Source organism: Meles meles, chromosome 3 (genome assembly GCF_922984935.1).
Source record: "Meles meles chromosome 3, mMelMel3.1 paternal haplotype, whole genome shotgun sequence".
NCBI classification, from domain to species: Eukaryota; Metazoa; Chordata; class Mammalia; order Carnivora; family Mustelidae; genus Meles; species Meles meles.
In genome coordinates, this window is record NC_060068.1 from 109411386 (window position 1) to 109435069 (window position 23684).

Consider the following 23684-nt stretch of genomic DNA (forward strand, 5'->3'; position numbering starts at 1 on the left):
AAAGCTAACTTCTGGTTCGGTTTTCTTCTGTGAAATTGCTTCACTTCTGGGCAACCGACCTCCCTGGAATTCCAGAAGGGGGCTAGCCTGCTGCACAAAGCCCAAGCCAAAGTCCACTCAGTCATTTCTCCCAGGCTCAGCGAGATGGTGGGTGCTCAGAGGCCAACAAATGGCCCTCTGCGCCCAACCAGAGCAGGCTGATCTCCTGAACGGCTTCTGGGATTGAGTCAATCCCTCCCCGGCTCCCCTCAACAGCTCTCAGATGCCTCCAAAGTGACGCCTGGACTCCCAGGCCTGCGGCTCAAGAGTCTTCACAGTCTGGCCACGACCTGCCAGCTGCCCAGGCCCTCTCCCCCGAGAGGCTGTGAGCTGGGTGCCTGCAAGGAAATGGCCCCCACGATCCCTAAATTCCCCAAGGGCTCCCACTGCAGATGGCAGAGGGGCCAGCAGGCCTGGCAGGATCATGCCCTCGGAGGCCTGGCTCACCTGAGTCCGGGATGAGCAGCTCATCGATGTAGTGGATCACACCATTGGTGGCCAGGGTGTCTTTATTGGAGATGATGGCCTTCCCATTGATGGTGAGCATGTCCCCGCTGCAGCCCACCTCCAGGGTGGTGCCCTCCAAGGTCTCCATGGACATCCCTGCAACGATGGCTTCTGCACACATGGCCGACTTTAGGATGTGGTTGTTCAGCAGGTCTGGGGACCAAAACAGACACAGATCAAGGCCGTGTTGGCTCCAGGCTGATCTCAGAGGCCAGCTCACAGCCCCCGTGGCTGTGAGGATTCTGTTCTCTCTGACACTGACCTAGAGATAAGGCTGGGGACTGCGCCGCCCCATGGCCTCCTCTCCTCCTGCAGAGTCAGCAGACAGACTGCCTGAGTCTGAATCCCAGATTGGCCACTTAGCCACTGTGGGGCCCTGGGCAAGTCACTGAGCCCCTGGGAGCCTCAACTTCCTCCTTAGGTCAAGATGAGCCTAGCATTCATCTCCTGGGGATGCTGTAAGGGGGACATGAAGCCCGGAATGTAAAGCACCCAGCACAGTGCCCGACAACACAGTCAACACCCAACAAACATTCGTGACTCCCTGAGCACCTGAACTTGAGACTGAATTCTATTAGTGTCTGACCCTCAAAATGAGTTTACCCTCAGACTTTTTATCTACTGACCTTTAGAAAAATGTGAAATTTGATAGGGAAAGATGGAAACTGTAGCAAATGAGAGTTCTAGATTATCTGCGCATTTTACCCATTTTTGTTCATTTTATCCAAGGGCCCACTAGCTGCCAGGATCTGTCTTCGGGTTTGGGGATGGTGATCCATCAGACACGGTCTTTGGTACTCCCCTCACCCCACCCATAACTCATAAGTAGAATTTATTTCCTTGTCCAAGTGGCCCTCGGGGACAGGGCAGAGGCTGGGGGTCCTGAGGAAGCTGCAAGGAGCAGTGGGGGGACGTGACCCCCACCTGGCAGGGCAGATTCCTGGACGGCCATTCCCTCAGGTCACTAGGGCCCTTTCCCTTAAAGTCTCACCACAGAGGCAAGTTTCAATCTGTGCTGAGCGTGAGAACCAAAACCATACCATCATGGACCGGAGGAAACCCCTACAGAGGCATGGGGCTCCCACAGGAGCGTCAGGGGCCTTGAAAGCCATTCGGCTGGCGGGAAGGGAAAGGACAGCCAGGCTGCCATGGGAACGAGGTCTTGTGGATTTAGCTTCTAAGGGAAGGAAGGTAAAGGCTGGGTGGGGTAAGGGTCACCTGCTAGGGCCATGGGGAGGGAGAGCAGGGCCAGGGCTGGCAGCCAGTCTTCAAACAAGGCACACCAGCCCAAGGCTGCTTCTTGCCTATGTGCCAAGCCACCAGAAACAGCCGAGCCTGTGAGGCTGGACTCCTTTCCCTCTGTCTTTGAGCCAGCCAGTGACACCCCCGTACAGAGGGCCTGGTCTCACAGCAAGTGGGTTACTGAGCAGGAAAAGGCCCGTGTGCAAAAGGAATAAATTAGGGCTGCCTTTTTCTTACAGCAAGAGTTCTGATATCTTCAAAAATGAAAACGTGTTCTGTACAAAAGCGGTTTTAGGGAGAACACGGCTCCAAATAGAAAGTTCGGTATGCAGAGATGCGCCCACGTCCCAGCTCCCTCGGGAAGCCTCAGGACCCCCCTGGCGGGACGTGCCCCACCCCCGCCCTCATGCCCACCACCACGGGGGTGTCTGTGTCATAGTGCTCACCACTTCAGATCCCACAACCTGTGGGATCCGAAGGCTTAAACTTCCTTGCAGACAACCCTGTACCACGTTTCCTTTGGGGGCCTGGGTTCATGCCACAGGCCAGGCACGGAGGTGCCGTGACATCTGGACACAACAGATCTCCATCTGCGCTTTCAGAAAAGTGCCCTTGCCAGCCCTGCGTGGCTGCAAGGAGAACATTTTACACTTATCGGGCCTCTGAAATACAGTAAGTGTTTTAGAGCGTACAGTGTGAAGGTGGGTTGAATAGACTCCAAAGAAATGAAGTCATCCCTAGATTGTATTTGGGAGGAATAAGTGTGTTGGGGTACACAGAGGACCAGGGTGCTACTCCTCTCTGCAGGAGATGCAGGGGTCAGTGGCCAAGCCCGGCCTTCCCTCCCCTCCCCTCTCACATGTGCTGGGTCCTTCCTTCTCCTCCAGCAATAATCAACACACCCCTAACTGAGCAGCTCACTGAGGTGGCATGAAGGACCCAGCTCTAAAGAGTCAAGAGTCAACTCTAACTGGCTATTAATTTCATTTTGGATTATCCACGAGGTCCCTGGCCAGACAGGAAGAGTTCAAGGGTCAGCACGATGGCCCCATTCCAAGGACGCCAGGACCGGCCATCTCCTCCCCACACCTCCAAGCCACTGCCCACTTCACAGACTTGCTCTAGTTTTGAGCATCTTTAGCTCTTTCTGAGTCTAGCCAGGGCCTGCTTTGGACCTCCAGCCCTGCCTCGCTCCTCAGCACAACTGCTGCTGGACAAAGGCTGCTGGGTTCTCTCCTTGTCCCTCTGACCAGGGCTCTGCTCTGGCCTCTGCAGAGACAGGGCCCGACGGGAGCAATGGGACAGGATGGTGCGCGGAATGCTCATCTTGTGCAAGAGCAGGCCTCGGGCTCCGTCTGGCCGTTCCAGTGGTGCTCAGGGGTGCTCACCTCTCAGGGCTTCTGGGTCACCCAGGATCCTGTTCAAGGTTTCAGCAGGGATCTTCTCGAAGGCCTCGTTGGTAGGGGCCAAGAGTGTGAACTGGCCATCCCCTTCCAGCACGGTGTTGAGCCCAGATGCGGCCACGGCAGCCTGTGGGGCAGGGAGAGGAAGGAGAGTTGCCTGAAGGCTCTGGGAGGCTCTGCAGACAAGAGGCAGACATCGCCTCACCAGGCCTCCTTTGAAGCGCTTCAGACTCATAGAAGAAATGACAAGACGCCAAAGCTCACCTCTCATGGTGGCCTCCGGGGACCTTGTCAGGACTGAGCTCCCACCACTCTGGCCATTTCTCAATGACTTCCTCTGTCTTTGGCCTTCCCACCCCAGGCTTTGGCCTGGCCATTCCCTCTGCCCTTCCTCCTCTCTTGGCTTCTCTGACTCCTATCCCTTCCCTGGGACTTGATTATAGTATCGCTTTTCTAGGTAGCCAACTTGGCGTTGCCCCCATCACCACCCCACCCCCCGCCACTGCCCTCAGACAAAAAAGTGTCTGTTGTACAAATTTTCACGGCTCGCGTCCTCCTTGCGTAATACTTAAATAGCTCTGGGCAATGCTCCTTCTGTGAGCTCCAGGAGTGGAAGGATCACATCACCCGTTTCTACAGAGGAGTCCTAGGATCTTCTAAAAGCCGAAGGGGCCTCCTGCTGCCCCGGGATTGAGGATACACCCCTTGGCCTGGCCTGCAGCCCTGCAAGTTCTGGCCCCTGCCTCCCTGCTGCTTCCACGTCACACTCTAGCTGTGTACGTTTCTTCGTTCTGGACCTGCCCGCCTCCTTCTTACTATTCCTGCCCCCAGAGCCTTTGCGCTTGCCTTCTGCTCTGCCCTCTGTGCTCCAACCCCTGCCTTTCATGTAACCGGCCATTCTCATCCTCCAGTCCTCAGACCTGAATTCACCTCTTCCAGAGAAACCTTCCCTGACCACCCAGTGCCAACTGGGCCCCTCGGCTCACCACTCCCTGACTCCCCGATACCTAGCCCCATCCATGGCTACCTCGTGTGCATCTGGTCTGTCCTCAGGAAGAACGAAAGTGCCACTGAGGACAGAAATTTGTCTCATTCACCTGTATACCCCTGGCAGGTAGACCACCAGCAGGCCAGGAGCAGGTATTAAAGTATGTGTTAGCAGAAGGAAAGATGGGTGTAGGGAGGTCCCAAGGGGAGGGAGAAAGGAGGGAACACTTGTCAAACTTAAAGTAAGAGGACGTTACTCAGTGGGGGTTATGCACGGTTAATCGAGAGGTGCCACCAACTTTGTGGGGACGTATCATTTCCTCGCAGACCCTTGACCTTGTAGTGACCCAGAAGGAAAGCAGGGGAGAGCTGAGAGAGCAGGGTTCCCTGCAGAGCCACTTCCTGAGGCCACATCCCTGCTGGGCCAGCCCCAGGGTGTTTGTCTCTGTGTGTTGGAGATCTCCAGGGGAGGAGCCTCCGCAACCCCCCTTTGGTATCCTTTGTGGTCAGGAAGTTCTCCCTGAATCAGGGCAAAAACCCTGACGGGGCAGCCTGTGTTCACTTCCTCTGAGCAGCCACTGCCAAGAGAAATGCCGGCTTGCCGCTCCAGCCCGCAGAGAAACGCCTGCTGGGCAAGGCCAAAGGAACGGTGTTCTGTGGCTGCAGAGCAGGCAGAAGCCAGGCCAGAGGTCAAACTCAGACTCCCGTGACCTCTCTGCTGGTCTGGGATCCAAGGAAACCTGGGGGTGGCTGGGGCAGGGGTCCCCTGGTCCCCTGGAGACACGCGGTCCAGAAGGTCATGAAGCCTGGCACTATTCTTGTCCTGCATATATGGAAAGTGCCCCTGGGGAGTGGGGGAGGGCCCTCTCACCGCTGGAGCCCAGAGGTACAGGCCCAGGCAGCCGAGGGCCCAAAGGGACCTGCGGTGCTACAGACTACGGGACTTTTCAGGGGAGTCAGGAAAGGACAGCCTTACAGAGGAGAGGACGGGCAGAGGGAGTTTCCCAGCAGTGGATTAAGATGCTTCCTCGTGGTCAAGCTCAGTAATGAGTGGACCCTCTGTGTTCATGGGCTCTTAGAAGAACAGGCTGTACTTCTCCTAAATGCCCATGAAGAGACACACTCTGCTTCTCCTGCAGAAGAAGGCCCTTTTGAGAGGTCCTATGTCCCCAGGCCGGGTCCTCTCCCACGGCAGTCCCTCACCCGAAGGGTCTCAAAGGTGTCTTCGATCTCGATGATCTGCTGGATGTTGTTGGTGACAGTGGAGATGACCTTGTCGATGAGGTGCACCACACCGTTGGTGGCGTGGTGGTCGGCTTTCAGCAGCCGAGCACAGTTCACGGTCACGATCTGTGCAGAGAAGAAATGAGGATGAGCAGTTCACTGACCAGAGGTGTGGGCCCGAAGCCTCAGCAGGGGAAAACAGGGCAGCATGTGGGTTCCACAGCTGTGGAACCGGAGGGCCCGGGAAGAAGCAGGTGCAGGAGGCGGGGATGACCTCCAGCCTACCTCACCCCCAGAATGAAACCCCAGAGCCAGCCCCATGTGCAGACCGGGCCTGGGCTCAGGGTGGATACAGGGCAAGGCTGGGTCCCTGGGGACTCCCTACCCCGTTGGGATAATGGTGGATCTGGATGCCCGAATTCTGGTACATGGAGGTGAGGGCCATGCCGTGTTTCAGCTCATCCGTCAGGACCCGTCTGTTGACCATGTGGTAGCGAAGGGCATTGAGCAGCTCGATGTTGACGTTGCTCACCAGGGAGTCCAGCACTTCCTGGAAGGAAGCCAGAGCGGCAGTTAGGGGGCGGCCGACCACAGGGGCACAGGTGGCTTCCTGCTACCCTGGGAAAGGTGCTGTGGAAACCAAGGGCCCCTCCTCAGTGAACACAACATCTAGACAGTAGGATGGGTGGGCACAGAAAGTCATCTAGTGAGATATAGTTTAACTCAAGTTCCCTGACTTCATCTGAGGGCTCAAGGAAGAAGCTTTGTGCAACAGTGGGAAATCGCTGTAGAGTGTCTCGCTTCCGCCCACCAGCCACCCCTCTGGGAAGTAAGGTGGTCATCTCACAGCTGGCAAGGAAGCCCAGGCCTCGTTGCTGGGGGCAAAGATGGTGAAGCTGCCGGGCCCTTCCATCTCGGGCCTCAACTTCTCCGTGCGGTCCGTGTACAGCTGAGTCGTGGTGGATCCAACGACGCCCAGGGTCTCGTAAAGGTTTGAGAGAGGTAGGGCTGCAGGGGCAGAGGACAGAGGTGGGACGGACCTGTGGAGCCCGCCCCAACCAGACCACACCTTCCCTGGTGTGCAGAGCACACGGGACCTGCAGGACAGGTGTGTGGGAAAGCCCAAGGATGGCTTTCTGAAAGCCAGCTGAAAGCCTGTCACTTTATGAGTGACAAGCTGCTTTTGTTTTTTTTTTAAGATTTTATTTATTTATTTGACAGGGAAACATAAACAGGAGGAGCAGCAGAGGGAGGGGGAGAAAGAGGCTCCTCGCCAAGCAGGGAGCCGGATGTGGGGCTTGATCCCAGGACCCCGAGTCCATGACCTGAGCCAAAGGCAGACGCCCAACCAACTGAGCCACCCAGGCACCCTTGTCACATACTCCTTAAAGCAACTTCGGGGGTCAAATGCCTCCCTGCTGAGACTCTACTAATTGGTCATTTTTCATCATTTTAGCCTCAGGAAAATGAAGCTTCTGTTCACAGACATATAAAGATTTGAAAGAGAGAGCACAAGTCGGGGGAGGGGCAGAGGGACAGAGGATCCCAGTCAGACTCCCCACTGAGCTCAGAGCCCCATGCTTGCTCTCAAGGACCCAGAGATCATGACCTGAGCTGAAATCAAGAGTCAGCTGCTTAACCAACTGAGCCACCCAGGCGCCCCGTTCGTAGACGTTTACATAATAACAGCAGGAATATACACCCAAAATAGATATTCTAGTTACAAACTGGGCTTTCCGATTTATCTAGTTGAAACTGGTTTCCTAATGGCCTCTACTGGAATGAAAGAACATTACAAATCTTCCAGGTTCTTTGTCTAGTTCCAAGCAATAAAATGTTATTTCCTAAAAACCCAAAAGTGGCCCTAAGCATAGAAGGCCTTCCCCTCCCACAGGCCATTCTCCTCTCCCAGCCGCATAATTCCCACATAATTCCCTTCCACCTAAGCCCCCCACCCCCTTATGACATTGGCACCAACCAAACTGTCCTTTCAAGTCCGTCCCACATTCTCAAGGCATAATTACCAAATTTCAAAGTTTAAACTCCCCCTCCGCATAGTCCCTGGGGGGGTACGCTTGAAGGAAACCCTCTGATAAAATTCTTAGGTGCTGCAGTCTTCGGCTCCTCTGGCCCGGCGTGGTTCCCTGTGCTGGTTCTGGGAAAGCCTGCCTGGTTGGCCACCCTCCTCCCAATGGACTCCAAAGGCTCAAGTTCCAACGGAGGGAGGAGGGGGTGCCTCGGTGCCCCAGCCCAGCACTCCAGCCACGGATCAGAAATGCTGGGTGTGGTTAGAAGCCCTCCCAGCCCAAGACAGCAAGGCCAGCAGCCCAGGCCTGGGAGGCAAGCACGGGCAGGTTGAAATTGGAGTCTGCTGCACCAGCCACGTAAGAAGGTCAGCTTGCACGGAAAGGAGCAGTGCAGGAAGCTCCCGCTCCCAGCTTCCATCCTCTGGCTCTGGTGTGACGCCTGGAGAGAGAGCATGCGGGGAGGGTGTCCCTGCAGCCCTGTCACCCTGTACCCCACTGTGGATGGACTCTGCTGCCTGCTACGTGGGGGCTCCTTCCTCCCTGCCTCCTCCCCCTCCCAGCACCAATGCTGCAGGCCTGGTTTACTCACCTGCGGGACAGCCCTTCTCTCCTGGCACCTTCTCGTATCCGGGACAGCACTCATAGCTGATGACTCTGCAGTGAGACAGACAACACACGTGAGGGCGACACAGGGCTTCCCTCCTCCTCGCTGTCCTGGGGAAGAGGTGCCTCCATAGACAGAGGAAGGGAAAGGATGGTAAAACACCCTGCTCTCGGAGGAGACCATTCAATCAGCTGTATTAGTGCATCGTGGTGTTTAGGAGCAAGGAGCTTGTCACTCCTCCTCAGCTTTGCAGAATGTTCCCAAGGTTGCCACCCGTATAGCAATCCCGCTGGGACTGCGGCAGCACGTTCCATAGGGGGATTAGAAAACACACCCACCAGGAATTTGTCTCCAGCATCACTCATGGTGACCCCCATGGTTGGTGTTCTTGAGAGACAGCAGGGAGAAAGGGGGGTGGTTCCCTGGGCCTGCTCTGGCTGACGCTTCCACTAACCAACTGGGGCCTCTGCTGCCAGCCCTGTGTCGTCCCTGTGTGCCCCCTCTGTAAAACCTATGTGTGTATCCCGCCACGGTCATTGGACTAAATCTCTCGTGCTCATCTAGCCTTCTGATTTAATAACGAAGAAGGACAGCATAGAGATCATCATCAAGTTTTCCTGTCTTCACAACCAAACCTTAAAACTTTTAAAATTAAGACAGAGCATGCTCGCTTCGGCAGCACAGATACTAAAATTAAGCCAAAGCTCCTTTGGGGTGTTTTTTTTTTTCTTTCACTCTTTAAATTGAAAACAGAATCTTAGTAACGACAATGACACGGCTTCAAATTGAAAATGTACAAAGGATGACATAGCAAAGTGTGCCCCATTAAACCTCGCGTCCCTCAACCATCCCATCCATCATCCTCCCAGGAAGCAACCGCGACTACCCGTTTGCTTAATTCTTTGGTATCTGGATGAAAATGAGACTGGCACTCTACAGTGTTAAACTTTGAAATCATTTGGTGGAAAAACTTAAAACGTTCTCTTCTCCCAACTCAGGCCAGCTCATTAGGGAACATCTGCCATCCTCTGGAGGTCTGAAACACACAGCTTCAGTGAACCCACTATTCTGGAAGCCCAAAAGCCTGAATTTCAAATTGTATGGCAAGGAAGTTAAGTGTTGGAAAAGCTTACAGCTAAGAAAGACTTGCTTCTTATCAACTCCCCGGGTTCTGAGTAAGGCTAGCCCCGCCCAGGCAGGGTGAACAGAGCCTTCTTTGACAGCCTGGGAACCAGGAGCAAGTGGCCACGTCCTGTCCCTTCCCTTCCTGTACAGGGATTCACCCTTTGGGACAGGAGACAACTCGGGCTTGAACTGCAGCAGGTTTGCCCACAGAACTGCCCACCACAGGGCTCTCCCAGGATGTTTAATGACCTCACCGGAAGACAGGCAGGCAGAGGGGGAAGAAACAGGGCTTTGGGACCCGGCAGGGTGCTCTCAACGCACCCAGGACATTCTGCTCTTATTAAATGACTTGGAATCATCTCAGGGGAGCCCTGGTGAGTCATGAGAAGACAAAACCGACTTCATCTGTTATCCAGGGGGGTTTCAGACACTGACTGGCGAGGATTCTCAGGCTGCTGGGGAGCTATAGGAAGCATTTTGCCAGAAATGGGTCCCCCAGGAAACGGCTGCGGAGTGACAAGTCATGCGCCTCCCTCTTTGCCCTGCTCCTTCCTTCCCTCCGCCCACCTCATCCTCCTTTTCTCCAGCCTTCCCCCATCCTGGTCCTTTCTAGCTTTTCATCTCCATACCCATAAGGCCTCGACTTATAAGGGCTAAATAGACTCAGGACTTGCCTTGACTGACCCACAATTTTATTTTTGGAGACTAAAGTCATCTTCTGCCATGAAAGTCAGGTTTGACCGACAGGCAACCTTCAAAGGCAGCATAGTGTCATGGAAACAGAATGAGAATGAGGGAACTCGACTTGTGACCATTGGTAACTAGTAGAGTGACCTCAAAGGTCCACTTTTCTCTCAGGGTCTCAGTTGCCTTATCTATGAAATGGGGTGAGGTTAAACTAGGTCATCTCCAAGGTTCGTTCCAAACTCACGCTCATGATTCTAGTTACTGGGCTTGTTTCTAGGGGGCAGAGAAGCTGTCTTTCAAAGTTCAGTGTCTGCTGGCTTCTCCCAGCTAATCCTAGGGAGAGCTCCAAGCCTCAGGCCCATAGATCCAGTGGACACTGATGCGTGGGATCCCAGGGCTTCTCTGATAACTACCAGGGCTCTGGGGCTGGGGTTGCAGAGGTGGGATTAAGGTCAAGGCTGCCAAAGCTTAGCATCTTTCTAAAAGTGCCTGGGTGACACTTCACGGAACTGGAGAAGCACAGGTGGAGGATGGGTCTTCTCCTCAAAGCTCTCCTCATCTCAGGGGTCCCCCCTGCACAGGGGTGCTGCATACTCTATGCCTTGGAACTCCCAGCTGGGCTCGCCAACATTTCTTCTTCCAGGGTGTCAGCTTTTGAGTTCCATCTCAAATCAAAACAAAACAAAACAAAACAACCTGAAGAGAGCTCCACAGCTCAGGCGGCCTCACCAGAACTTCACTGAGGACCGAGAAAGCCAACTCACCGAGCGTGAACTTCGTAGTTCCTGTGGCTGCATGTGTCTGTGCGTGGGGTGGGGGTAACGGGTCGTGGCGGGGAGAAGAGGGGTTGAAGGGCTGGGAGGAGGAACAGATACAAGCAGACAAGTCTCAGTGTGAAGAAAGATGCTTAGGATGGAGTTAGAAAACTGCAAGGGCTCTCAGGGCCAGAAGGGTTTCTTAAGATCACAGCTGAGTATGGGCAGACTTAGGAGCGCCCCCCCCCCAATTTTGTCAGGTCTCATCCCTTTTCCATGGCTCTTGGCAGCATACAGACTGGGGGCAAGCAGAGTAATCTGACACAGAGAGGACACAGGTGCTCTCTTCGTTGTGGACAGAGCCCCCCACCTCGTCAGCCCCCTTTCCATGTGGGCTTTGCACCCCTGTCCCACAGCAGCTAGAGGTGGGTGGCACAGGGCTGCGCACAGAGGTCAGTCCGCCAGCCAAGGGCTTTTCCCTGGTTAACCAAGTGTGGCTCTGCCAGGAAGCTTTCTCCTCATCTTCCCACCCCACTTGCCTCTCTCTCTCTTCTGCCCTCCTCCTGCCACAGTCTGGCATCCTTGGCACTCCCCAGGTGCGAGGACATCAGCCATGCCTCTCACCCCCAGCCTGGTAGCCTTCTGGGCTGAGATGCTTCCTTGGCCAGCGGTTTCCTTACTGTCCCCATAAAACCAGGCCTGCTCAGAACCGGTCTGCTTGGCAGAGAGGCGGAGGCAACTGGAAATTACAGACTGAGAAGACAAGTCCATTGAGAAGAGCTTGACCAAACCTTTCTGGATGAGCCGTGCCTGCTCACAGCCCAGTGTGCCATTCCCCTTGAGCTTTGGCCCCGAGGAAGACATGGGTGCTGTGAAGAGGTGGGGCTGGGGGCCATCACAGCGTGATGGGTCTCATACCTCCTCTCTAGGATGAAGGCAGGAAGGATGGAAACCACAGGAGCCTCCATCTCTGTTTCCCCAGTTCCTTGGCCTCCCCGTGCAGAGAGGACCGATCTATTGCTCTCTGAATCGCATCCCATCAGAGAAAGCTGCTCTCATGAGAGCCTCTGGGCTTCTCCTTGACCTAACACAGTCCAGGAAGTAAAAAAACCTCAGAAAAAGACTATCTCTAGGACAATGAGACATGACTATTCTTGTTCTGGTTTCCCTGATCAGAAGAACCATTTGAGGAAGAAGGTGAGGGAAGGTGACCAATCTAGAAGGGCCTTGAAATGAGGAAGGAGAGACAGTGTCGATCCAGAGTCTAAAGATAGGGGTGGCTGGGAGGCTCTCTGCCAATGGCCTCCAGAGTGTTACTCATGATCAGATACAGACAGAAGCATTGCTAGTTCTTTCCTCAAAATGATTTTCCAAGAAGTTAATATAATAAATTAAAACAATCACTCTCTCCAACCGCACTTCACAGTTCCAGCCGGTTGTCATGGCTGTAAATGTCTAGGGACGAACCAGACTCTGGAAGTAGGTGGAGCGAGGAATGCAGTCTGAGCGCCAGTTTCCCGCGACAGAAGGTAAACCACTCAGCGTGTCATGATTTCCAAGCAGAATCGCAGAGCAAACACAGCCCCATATCGTCTAGACACGAAGCCATCCCCCATGGACTGCCGGCCTGGACTGGTTCCTTTTCTGCTCTCTTGGCCTTGGAAACTAAGCTGAGCTTTTTTGAGCCTCTAGCAGAAAATCCAAAATCTTGACCTCTCTGATGAGAAAGGGCTCAGTTGGGTACCTGGATGGTTCAGTTGGTTAAGCGTCTGCCTTCTGCTTAGGTCATGATCCCAAAGTCCCAGGATCAAGCCCCACATCAGGCTCCCTGTTCAGCCAGGAGTCTGCTTCTCCCTCTGACTACCCCCTCTTGTGCTCTATCTCTCTCACTCTCTCTCTTTCAAATAAATGAATAAAATCTTTTTTTAAAAAGGGGGGGTGCTCGTTTTGACCTCATGGCCAGCACCAAAGGTCCCATCATTAACCAGGGTCCAGCCTGGTTCACGAGAAGACAGAGACTTTAAAAAATGTACTTACATGTTTGGTGACAATCTGTGTGTATGGAGTGGGTGCACGCATTGTGGGGCCTCCTGGACACTGACTGTGTCTCTTGAGTTCCCATGCCCTTTTACCTGACCAGGAGTCCCCTTGTAGCGGGGAGCACAGCGATCACCAGACTGGGGGTGAGCAACCAGAAGGTGGCTGGTGAGTCTGAGCTAAAGGACCTCTGTTGCCCCTCAGGAGACCTTGTCTCTGGGACCTTCAGGCAGAGATTTTAGGGCTGTAGAGAGCGATGTGGGGCAGGTCACTCAGGCCCTACAGGGCTGCTTGCTTGTGGATCTTCCCATGAGACTAACAACAGCTGCTGGGTTTACTTTCCCTGGAGACATTAGGGAGAGTAGGCCTGGCAGAGTAGCCAGGCCTGCCCCACTTCCCAGCAGATGACTTTGAGCACACTCCTTAGGCTTTTTGAGCCTCAGTCTCCCCATCTGTAAAATGGGCTAATAATAATACCGCTCTCATAGGGTGACTATGGGAATTCAGTGGGTTCACATATGAAAAGTACTTCACAGATTCTTGATATTTACTATGGGCTCAGTTCTTGAGCTTTGAAAAAAAACCACTGCAGGTATAAATTTGAAAACTGTATTTAGATTAATAACTTCACTGAAAGCAACATCTTGCATGAAACCACTGATCAAGGTCACAGTGTGATAAACGAATTCCCCATAAAATGCAACCTACAGAACGCAACAGACAGGGCCTACATTGGTTTCCCACTGCTGCAGTAACAAATAATCCCAGATTTAGTGGCTTAAAACAACACAAATTTATCATCTTACAATTCCAGATTACAAATCACCTTACAAAGCAGCTTTAATGAGGTTGAAATGAAAGGCTGTATTCCTTTTAGAGGCTCTAGGGGAGAATGTGTTCCTGGTCTTTTCCAGTTTCTGGAGGCTGCATGCACCTCCTGGCCTGCAGTCATATTACTCTAACTTTATCTCCTTCTCTGACTCTGACCTACCCGCCTCCCTCTTATAGGACCCTTAGGACCACATACCAGATAACCCAGGATAATCTTCCCCTCCAAGACCTTTAACCTAATCATATCAGCAAAGGCTCATTTTCCTAGTTCCAGGTTCAGGGATGAGATGTGGTCATCTCAGGGAGTTGTCATTCTGCCTACCCCAGGGCAGGACCCCAGATGCTGCATGGATGCACGGAAACACCAGAAGGAATGTAAGCTAAGATGGCACCTTGGAAGTTACAGAGTGGGACAGAACCTTCAGGCAATCCTGTGCCACTAAGGTGGTGTTAGGTGGGTGTCGAATCTGTTATTCTGAAGCACATTATCCATGGGGTCCCAGATAGCTGCATAAGGAATAGGAAACAAGGAAGGAAGTGCTGCTCCAGGTGTGGGGAGAGCCTGGCATCCCCGGCTGGCTTCTCACCATGCTCGTGGGACCAAGGCTGTGGGGGACAGGACAGGGAGGAAAAGGAGGGCTCTTCTTCTGCTTCAGAACAGATGTCCCTGGGTGCCCTGCCAGCATGAGACCCTCTGGTAAGGGCTTGGCTAGTTGAGGGACAAGCTCAGCCATACCCCAGTGGCCTCTGCCAGAAGCTGAATCTCTAAGCTTTAACATGGAGCTGGAGAAGTATGAATATCGCAGCCCTTGGGCAGAGCAAGGCTGGTTCCTCGAGGAAGGGGTGTGTCCTCCTGCCAGCTCATCTTGGCTTCGCAGAATGGCTACTGAGCTCATGAATGTGTTGCTGCTCATGAAATCACTTCGAGACTTCTGGAATGGACAGCTACCGCCCCTACCTGCTCGCTCCGCTGCTGGCTGTGCCTCTGCCACGTGTATGATGTCTGAGCCCCAGCTATGACTATTACCTCCCTGTGATGTCAACTCCAACCCAACTTGGCTGTGAAGCAGGCCTCCCTCTCGTGGGGCTCACACAAAGGAGGCCTGTCGGGAGGCAGCAAGGCTTCCTGACCACAGTTTCCTGCACCTCAGCTCAAGCTGCTGCACAGAAAGTTTTTATGGTTATGGATCAGACTGGGGCCTGGAATCACAGAGTGGGACGCTGGCTCCGGCCAGGCCCTCTTTGCTTGATTAGCCATTGTATCACTCTGGAGCTCTTTGGGATCTGGAAGAAAAGCCGATGTGAATTTCCAACTAATAAAATTCACTCGAGTCGCTAAATAGGGGCCCGCTGGTAACCGCTTCCTGTAATAAAATCCATATGGCAGGCTTGACAAGGAGCACCAAAGACTCAGGTTCTTCTTGCTTTGGAAATGTAGAAAAGCCACTGTCAGAGGACAACCTAGTGTCCTGTGGCCAGTCCCCTCCCTTCCTCCATGGAGTTGGGAATCCAGGGCCTCACCAAAGCAGAGAAATAGCTCCAGGCCCCCGGATTTTCTGTGGGACTGGACACTGCAAAGTCTTCCCCCCATGGCTGTGGGCTTGGTGCCACTTGTCTGCTTTCAAATTTAAATTCTTCTTCCAGACCTGGGCCCTTAGGCAATCTGTGCTGCCTCCCGCCCTGGGACACTTTGCTTCTTTGTACCCCAACACACACCTCTGCTCCAGCCTCTTCCCTAGAGTCCTCCTGAGAAAATTCTCACTGCCCAGTGGACCCCATGCAGAGACGATCCTATTTGCTCCAACCACAACTATGCTCCCCGCTTCCCAGTCTGGTTTTTACCCCTTCACCCCAATAAATGCACCTTGGGACCCATTCTCACGAGGGTGATGTCAACTCCAGCCCTCCCCCGACTCCCTTCCTGACCACCTGTGGCACTGAATCTCTGGGGGACAGATGGCAGCTTGCTCACGGGCCTCAGGCCCCGTCCATAAGTGAAGTGCAAGGCTGTTCCATCCCAGCTCTCCAACAATGAGGATGAGTTCCCCTTTCCCTCCCTGAGTCCTCTGGCCCCCTTCCAAGTGAGCTCCACCTTCCCGACATTGCATGTGATGTTCCAGGAAGGGACCCTCTTGTCCTGGATCATGAAGTTTTCTATCAACTCATGCTTTCCTAGCCTCATTTCCTCTTTTGGAAGTCGCCCAAAGCAATGGCCACATGGACGAGTTGAAGGTGCACACCAAGCCCTTGTGGCTTTGTCAGACCAGCTCAGAGGCCTTGCCTGGGCTCTGGGAGCTACCTGACCCCACTCTACCACTCTTTCCCACCCACTGCCCACCCGCCTCTTCACTTTCTCTCCCAGACTCCCCCTGCGCTCACTGGTGAGACAGCAGCACTCCCTCAAAGCCAAGCCTGCCCAGAGGGAAGAATGGGTCAATACAGCTGGGCATGTATATATAGGATGTGCCCCCTCCTGGCACACAGGTGGAGAAGGGTGTAGGTGCCAAGAGCCAAGAAGCCAAAATGGCTCGTCACCAACAGCGGTGTCAGCCAGAGAAGTGCCGAGGAACGTTAGCAAGCTACTGTTAACAGGGCAGGCAAATGCTTCCACACAAGGCCACCCAAAATGCCATAGCCAATGCCACCCCAGGGCCAGCTTGATGTCAGAAGCAGGTCTCACTTCCAGGGAAATCAGGACCCCAAAAATGTGCAATTCTTGAAACCCAGGACTCTGAGATGGAGAAGAGCTGTTTGCTTGGTACACATCTTTGGTCACTTTCTGAGAAGCAATTACATGCGGGCTCGCTCTATGTTTAATTAAGTAATTAGTTAACTGTTTGAGTAGATGATATACACACACGGGGAAAAATCAAGCAGCACTAAAGTCTTTTTATGTTTGTTTAGCTGGGGGCACCAAAGAAGAATGTATGGTGTAGAATTCGCATAATCTCTTTTTGTCCACGGCAGCAAGAATTACTGCTGGGTGTTGATTCCCAGAACCCAGAAGGTGTGTCCTCTTAGCTCACTCAGCCCTCACCTTTGAGGTTGGGCATGGTCAAGTGGGAGCCAGCAGTCACGGTCCACCCTACACGAGCTCCCAGGGGGCTGCTGGTCTCTCCCCAGCTCTGCCATGATCCCCAGTTCCTCTTGATTTGTACCCAGATCCATAATTCCCGAAGACAATCAGGGTCAGACTATTTATTTTCTACGTCCGTTTTAAGGAAAGAGCATTTTCCCTTCCCTCAGCAGGTTATGGAGTGGGAAGAGACGTCTCCTCAAAACACATGTCCCAGGCAAATACATTTTCAAATCCCTAACATGGGAAGGAGTTCAAGACAGTGGCTTGGAGGCTCTTAACCCTCCTGTTCTGCAGACAGGAGGAAGGTCAGGCCCTCCCAAGTGGCTCGGGAGGTTTCTCAGAGCACTCTTCCTGTCTGCAGCAGAGAGCCAGCTTTGAGATCAGTTGGTTCTTGGTGCCCAAACAGAACTAGGTCGCCCAGGAATTCTGTTTGAACATGCACGTCACTCTGTTTCTACTGGGCTGCAGGTCCCCTGGGGCGAATGCCACCTCCCCAGATGCTGGCACCAGCAAGGCCTGCGGGAGGCACGCTGGCCCCCATGCCACAGGCACTGTCCCTTGGGTCCGCAGGACCCAGATCGACGAGAGCAGCAGGAAGCCCTTACTAAGTAAGCACTTACTACATGCAAGGCCTCTCCTTCAGCCTCATGGCTGCATCATTACATTCAGGATTCGTTGGCGATCTTGGATCCCGTAAGGAAGTCCTTTCTCATCCCCATCTGGCACATGAGGCTACAGCTGTGAAGCAACCTGCCCAGCTAAGGGGCAGAGTCAGCCCTGGAACCCAGGAGGCCGAGTCGAGGCTTTGCCATCTCCTAACATGCCTATTTCTAGGTATGCCATCTTTTGGGCGTGTTTACCTTATGACTGCAGGGCGGGAGCGGTGTGTAAGTTCGCCAAAGGGCTTCCCTTCCTAGAGATACAGGCTGGGGCACCTCTGCTCACTTGGTACCACTTAGTGAGGAAGGAGAAGCACACGCACTCATACACATGCAACCCCCCATATTTCACGCTTCTTATAATCCCACATCGGTCCTGAAAACTGTATCCAAGTCTTGTCAGGAACCTTAAAAATACAACCCCCCCGGCCAGCTTACTGAAAAGGCCACTCCCAAGCACACAGCTCCCTGACACGTCTGCACAGGCACCCTCATGACTCCTGCTGTGGCCTAACCTTCCAGAAGGCCAGCGCAGACCCAGAGCCACCCTGGCTGCCCTCCTCGCAGCGCGGCCACATAGTCTCGAGCGGCCACAGACACTCACGTGGATTTGCCACAGATTTTCCTCTGGTACCACTGCTTGCAGTTGGTGAAGTACTTCTTGTTGGTGCCGATGAGCTTCTGCACAGCACACACGTTGGGGCTGAGATGGAAGCAGCAGTGTTAGCAAACTGGGCAGCATGCCCCCCCGCCACCATGTCCTCCTCCCGCCCCCAATGTGGGCCCTCCCTGGCCATCAGAATGTTCTAGACATGAAGAAGGTATACAGTCATTTTAGGGTTTTGGGGGGGTAGCTCAGGGGTAGACACCGTCTCTAGCAATTTCTAGCCCCCTGCAAGTTTCCTACCATATTAAATACTGTCTAAGTGCATCTCACACGCTGACATGGTTTCACATAAGGATCCTTCTTCTACACAGGTATTTGGTATGCATGGATAAAAACATCTCAAAATGTTTAGGTCACATGCTACAGATGGAGAAAACAAGCTAAGGTGCATGTCTGCTAAGCAAAGCAGCTTTGAGAGAAAGCTCCCTGCCTTTGCTGTACCCTCAAACCCCGAGCCAAAATGTCCACAGGCTCTAACCTGGCCTCCCGGGACATGGCCAGCCCCACTGTCATGAGGGGAGGCCAAGGTCTGGACCCGGCACCTCCCAGGCAGCGCCACACAGACGTACTCTTCGTCCCTAGGCCAGAGGCTTGGCTCTGAACACAACCAGGCTGACTGTGGTCAGGACCTCATTAGGAGATGCTCTCCCACTTGATTCTCCGTCATTCATACTCGGGCCCCATCCCGAGTCCGCTGTCCCTAGAAAGCCTTCCTCCAGGGCCCCAGGCGACACTCTTCTGTGCACATCTGACCTGGAATATGGCCCTTGTTTGATGCTTGGTACCAAACAGAATCCACTGATCCGAGAGGATGTAGCTCCCTGCCCTCCAAAGAACAGGGTTCCCTGCCTTGTTCTTCCTTCTATGTCCCAGATGGGGCTTAGCCCTGGGTCAGGGTGAAGAGAGACTTTGGAAGGACCTTGTTGAAAATACTGCTCCTGGGACCACCTACTCAGAGGAGTCCATGGGAACTCTGGAGAAGCCGATGGCAATGTCCACAGTTCTGCTGAGAAGTCTTCCTTTCCAGAGCCATGAGGGTTTGTTTTCATGTTTTTTAATCTATGGACCAAGTCATGATCTGGACCATGCTCAGGCCATGTGGTGGCAGGATCGTCATTAGGAGCCCGTGGCGAAAGGAGTCAGCTGTGGCTATGTAGTGACATCTGTGGGGGGGTGGGGTTGTCTTCCTGCCTCGGGTCAGGCTCATTGGCCAAAGCACAAGTCAGAGGAAAGCAAAGCAAAGAGCCAGAGGCTTCCAGAAAACCTCTGCATCCTGAGAAATTCAGGTGTGACTTTTATATCTCGGTTCCTCTGTTACTTTAAAAATGCACTCCGTAACCATCACTTGCTGCCAGAAAGACACGGCTCCTTCAGTGAGAGCTGCACCTGCCATCCCTGGCCTGCTGGCTGCGGGAACGTGGGCAGTTCTCAAATACTCAGAGTTGGGTTATTGGGTAGGAGAGCGCCCTGACACTTTGCTTCTCTGCTGTCTCTCTTCTCCCATGTGGATGTCACCTCTTGTCCAGTTTGTGACTCAGGGGCACAGGTGAGTGGCCCAAGGAGGCCCACTACGTAGCAGTGAGTCGGTGTGGGGGGGGGCAGGACAGGAGAAGTTAAGGGTGGAGAGCAAACCCCAGGCTGGCAGGGAGGTAAGCCCACGTCCCCTTAGCCCTAGCTGGGTCTCTCCTGAGGATTCTACCCAAAGCCCCTTTGCTCATCTGTCTGCTGCCTGAGATTCACAGGTTACAGCCGTCCCCACATAACCCCGGGAGAGTCCCCACTGGCCACACTCCAGCCCTAGGTACTGTTTATTGCTGTACAATCTCAGAAGCTCTTCTATGTGACCGAGCAGGAAACAATTACTGTCGATGAATTCCCTGCAACTTTCCGTAGGCGGTTGGCGAATCTTCAGTGAGTCTCTTGTGGATGTGGTTCCAACATTCCTCTGCGGAGTGAGTTTCCACCGCTGCGGCCCTTTGAGACAGGAGCGGAGGCTGGGGGCAAGGGGGTCGCGCTCTCACAGCAGGGTGGGAGGGGTGGGCTGTGTACACAGGAAATCAAGGCTGAAGTCTCATCGAAGTGACCTCGCCATTTCTGGGCCTTCTGCCTTCAGCACCACAGCTCTGCGGTTCCACTTGGATTTGAGAATCAAGTGCTCCAGGAAATCCAGCCCAGTCTGGGAGGCCGGTAGAAGTACGAACGCATTTTTATTTCTCTGTCAGTATTTTTGTCCCTCTCTATAGCAACATGGGTGCAGCCGGGAGTCAGGAGACCACGTCACAGTCTCTATGCTCCCAACAGCTCTCTGCACTGGAACTAAGTCCCTCCCTCCCACTAAGCTGCAGTTTCTCCATCTGTAAAATGGGAACACAAACTACAGGTCTCCCATGCAGTGGTGAAGATGCAAGCGAGCTGGGTGGGGGGGACAGAGCGCCGTGCATGGGTGAGGCACACTTGCTGGCTGTGCGCCAGGTCTTGGAGAGCACCGCACGACCTTAAAACAGCAGAGATTTTTCTTCCCTTTTCACCACTTCTCACTGCAAATGGAGGGTTGGGGCTTGAACAAGGTCATGCATTTTGCACAGGGCACCACACCCATGTGCAAGGCTGCGCAGTCCTATGGTACTTCTGGGGGCATGGTGGTCACAGTAAATGCAACCGTGTTTACAACCATTTTGTCACAGTTCATCTGCCCACGGGCCCACACTTTACAGGGGAGGGGGTACAGGTGTGATTTCTCAAACCATCCTGCTAATCACAGATCTCTGCAGGCCTTTCCTGTGACACCCCAAGAACCAAAACAACAGGATCAGCCTGCAGAGGCATGGGGAGGAGGGGTGCAGAGGAAGTTGGTCTAATATCCAAAATTCATAAGAAGGAGCACTTGTTTTGCAAAAATAAATAAATAAAATAATGCGGTATTTTCCAGGTGGTGAGTGTCTCTTCTGGGTTCCCAAGGGAAGGAGGATTTCTGCAGAAGTGATTCTTGGTGGAAGGGTGCCAGTGCCTTTGGGGAAGCTTCACACTGGTGTGCACAGACACCATTCTGGGGGGCAGTGCTGTAAGATCTGCTATCTGGATCCTTCTCCTAACTTAGTGGCTAAGATACAGAGGGAACAGAAACTTCCCAGGCACACTGTGGCACCCAAGCAGAACACTTTAGCAAGAAGGGCAGGAGGACAAAGGTGAGCTGGGCATAGACAGTGAGAATGCCAGGGGCACCCATTTGGACTTTTAAGCCTCAGAGACCCCTTAACTTTCTGAACTGACCTTCACCCTTCTGCACACACAGCCTAAGCCCAAGGTGATTCTCCCCTTGCCCTAAAGACCCCTGGACACTCCCTGGTGCTCTGCTCTTTCCAGGAGGGCACCGAGGCTGTGGCTCACCCTGCCTTCATTCCGCTTGGCAGGAATCCCCCTCCCCACAGCCCTGTGGACCTGATGAGCCAAGTAAGCCCATATATAAGTTCACAGGCACCGGGTACAAGGATGACTACCCCTGAAGGGGGCAGCCTGCACACACCCTGGGGTCCTCCTCAGGGTGGGGAGCCACAGCTTTGTAAGGTCTCTGAAGTCAACTCTAGTCACCCTTCACAGTGAGTTTTGACTTGAGTACTTATCTGCCCAGTCACGTGGCAGTCTGGGCCCTACTGAGTTCAAATCCAGACCCAATGGCATCTGAGCTCCTACTGGGGCCCAGGGACATGTGGGCTACCATGTCCTTTACCCATGTAGAGTTTTACCTCATTGTGAAAAAAGAGTTGATGCAACCAGGTCGCCTAGAAGCTATAGCCAAGCCTGGTTAAGTGTGAGGCACGATGGTTTAGTTTGGGATGTAGAAATACTAGCCATCCCTGTCTGGGTCTGGGCCGGGATCTTTTACCAGGTTAGACCCACTCACTGCCTGGGTTTGCCTCCTAAAGCCAACACATCCTCGGTGTCTCAAAGAACTATCCACAATGATAATGTCCCACATTTATAATCCCAGCTATTATTTCAAGGCAGATTCCAGTCTTGGCTCCAGGGTCTAGTGCAGGACTGTAGGAAAGTGAAGCATCCTCTCCGGACTCAGTTTCCCAGTCTGTACCACGTGTGTGAGGGGAGGAGATGCCACACTGCCACTGCTGTGCCTGGTGGTGGGCGCAGAGCCCGGTCAGGTGAGCAGGAGCCTCGGGGCTTTGGACACTGCCAGCTTGCATGGCCCTGTGCCACGTGTGGAGACGCTCTCTGGACAAGGACCTGGCCCCACTGGAATCTGCGCCTGGCTGGGTGGGCTTCCTCTCTGCCCTGTGGCTACCTTTCCACACTTATTCTGGGCAGAGCTGCCAACTCCCCCCCACTCCCGGCCTCCCCCCTCCCGGGAAGAGGAGGCTGAAAGCCCTGGCCCTCTCCAGCCCTCTCGGCTGGCCCGATAGGAAGTGTTGCTGGTCAGCTCGCCCGTCCCCTCCTCTACAAGTAGCCTCTCCTGCGGGCATGCCCTCCAGGTCCCCCACCCTGCTCTGTACACCCCATGCGGGGCCGGTCCCTCGGGGTGCCGGCGCGCCGCCTGCTTTGCCTTTGCGCTTTGTCCCGCGCGCCCCCTGCCCGTCCCGCGGCCACCCCGAGCGCTGCGGCCGGCTTACCCGTGCTGGCGGCCCCGGAGCCGGCTGTGCTGCAGCACCAGCTGGTACGGTGACTTGGCCGGGCCCGCCAGGGTGGCGGCGGGGCCCAGGGCCAGCGCCAGGACGAGGGGCAGCAGCCGCACGAGGAGCGCCATGGAGCGAGCGAGAGGACGCGGACCTCGAGAAGTGAGAGCGCCGCTGCCGCGGGCCAGGTTAAGTAGGCGGCGAGCCGGAGGGAGCGGCCGCGAGGGGCGGGGAAGCCGGGCGCCCGCAGCCCCCGCCTCCCGCCCGCCGCCCCCGGCTGCGCGGCACCCACGAGCGGCTCCCGCAGCTCCCGCCCGCCCGCGCTCCCCGCGCGGCGCCCACCCCAGGGGCCAAGGCCCCTCCAGCGGGCGGGGTTGGGTGGTGCTGGCAGCAGGGGCGGCGGGCCGGCTCCTCACACCTCTCTCTTTCCAGGCCTGCAACGCCCTAGCCCAGAGATCCCTCCCAGACCTCTGGCTGCAAAACTCCAGGGGAGCAGGGCACTCACTGGTGATGCCCTCCGCACTCCATTCACACTTGTCTCTGTGTTTCCGGAACAGCCCTCACCCTAGCTCACTAACAGAAAGACAGGTAAGGAGTAACACTTGGATTGACAGAAGCCAAAAAACATGCGCGGCAGGTTTTGCTGGGCGCTAAGCTACCCTCAGAACCCCCAGAAACGGGTGTTGAGGGGTCCCTCATCTTGGTGCACACTCATTCGCTTTCCTTAAACCTCTCTTCAGTACTCTGGACCTATCGGACTCTGCAAAGAGATGGAAGGGGCTAGATTTCCGCCTTGGAGGAGCTCAGAGCACCTCTGCAAATAGTCGCATGGGAGGGGCCTCAGTATTCACCCAAGCACCTATTAATCAATCACCCATTAGTTACACACACACACACACACACACACACACACCCCGCCAGCGCTGTTGGCACTGGGGAGACAATGAGAGCCTGGTGAATGACATCTGGGCTCTTTCTGAAAAAGCTCACAGTTGGGAGATCCATGAGCCAACAATGTGCCATGGAGAATGGCAGCTGGAGCCTTCGAAGCCCCAAGGAAGCACCTGGCCCAGTGGAAGTGACATCTGCTCTTAGACCTGAGGGTGAGAAGGAGCTGGTCAGCAAAAGGAAGCATGTGTTCAGGGAACTCAAGTTGTCCTGTTGACTGAAGAACGGGGAGGTAGAG

General features: G+C 54.3%; 1 protein-coding gene across 1 annotated transcript in view; it reads right to left on the reverse strand.

Moving 5' to 3' along the window:
* Nucleotides 1–22671, reverse strand: part of TGFBI (transforming growth factor beta induced) — a 32318-nt gene extending 9647 nt beyond the window's left edge. Inside the window, exons 1-8 of the mRNA XM_046000678.1 lie at nt 22496–22671; nt 17811–17909; nt 8019–8083; nt 6250–6410; nt 5788–5952; nt 5382–5528; nt 3177–3318; nt 487–699 (exon numbers count right to left, since the gene is read on the reverse strand). Of these exons, the coding sequence (XP_045856634.1) occupies nt 487–699; nt 3177–3318; nt 5382–5528; nt 5788–5952; nt 6250–6410; nt 8019–8083; nt 17811–17909; nt 22496–22629 (1126 nt within the window). The 5' untranslated portion in view covers nt 22630–22671. The remainder of the gene's footprint in view (nt 1–486; nt 700–3176; nt 3319–5381; nt 5529–5787; nt 5953–6249; nt 6411–8018; nt 8084–17810; nt 17910–22495) is intronic.
* Nucleotides 22672–23684: the final 1013 nt, after the last annotated feature.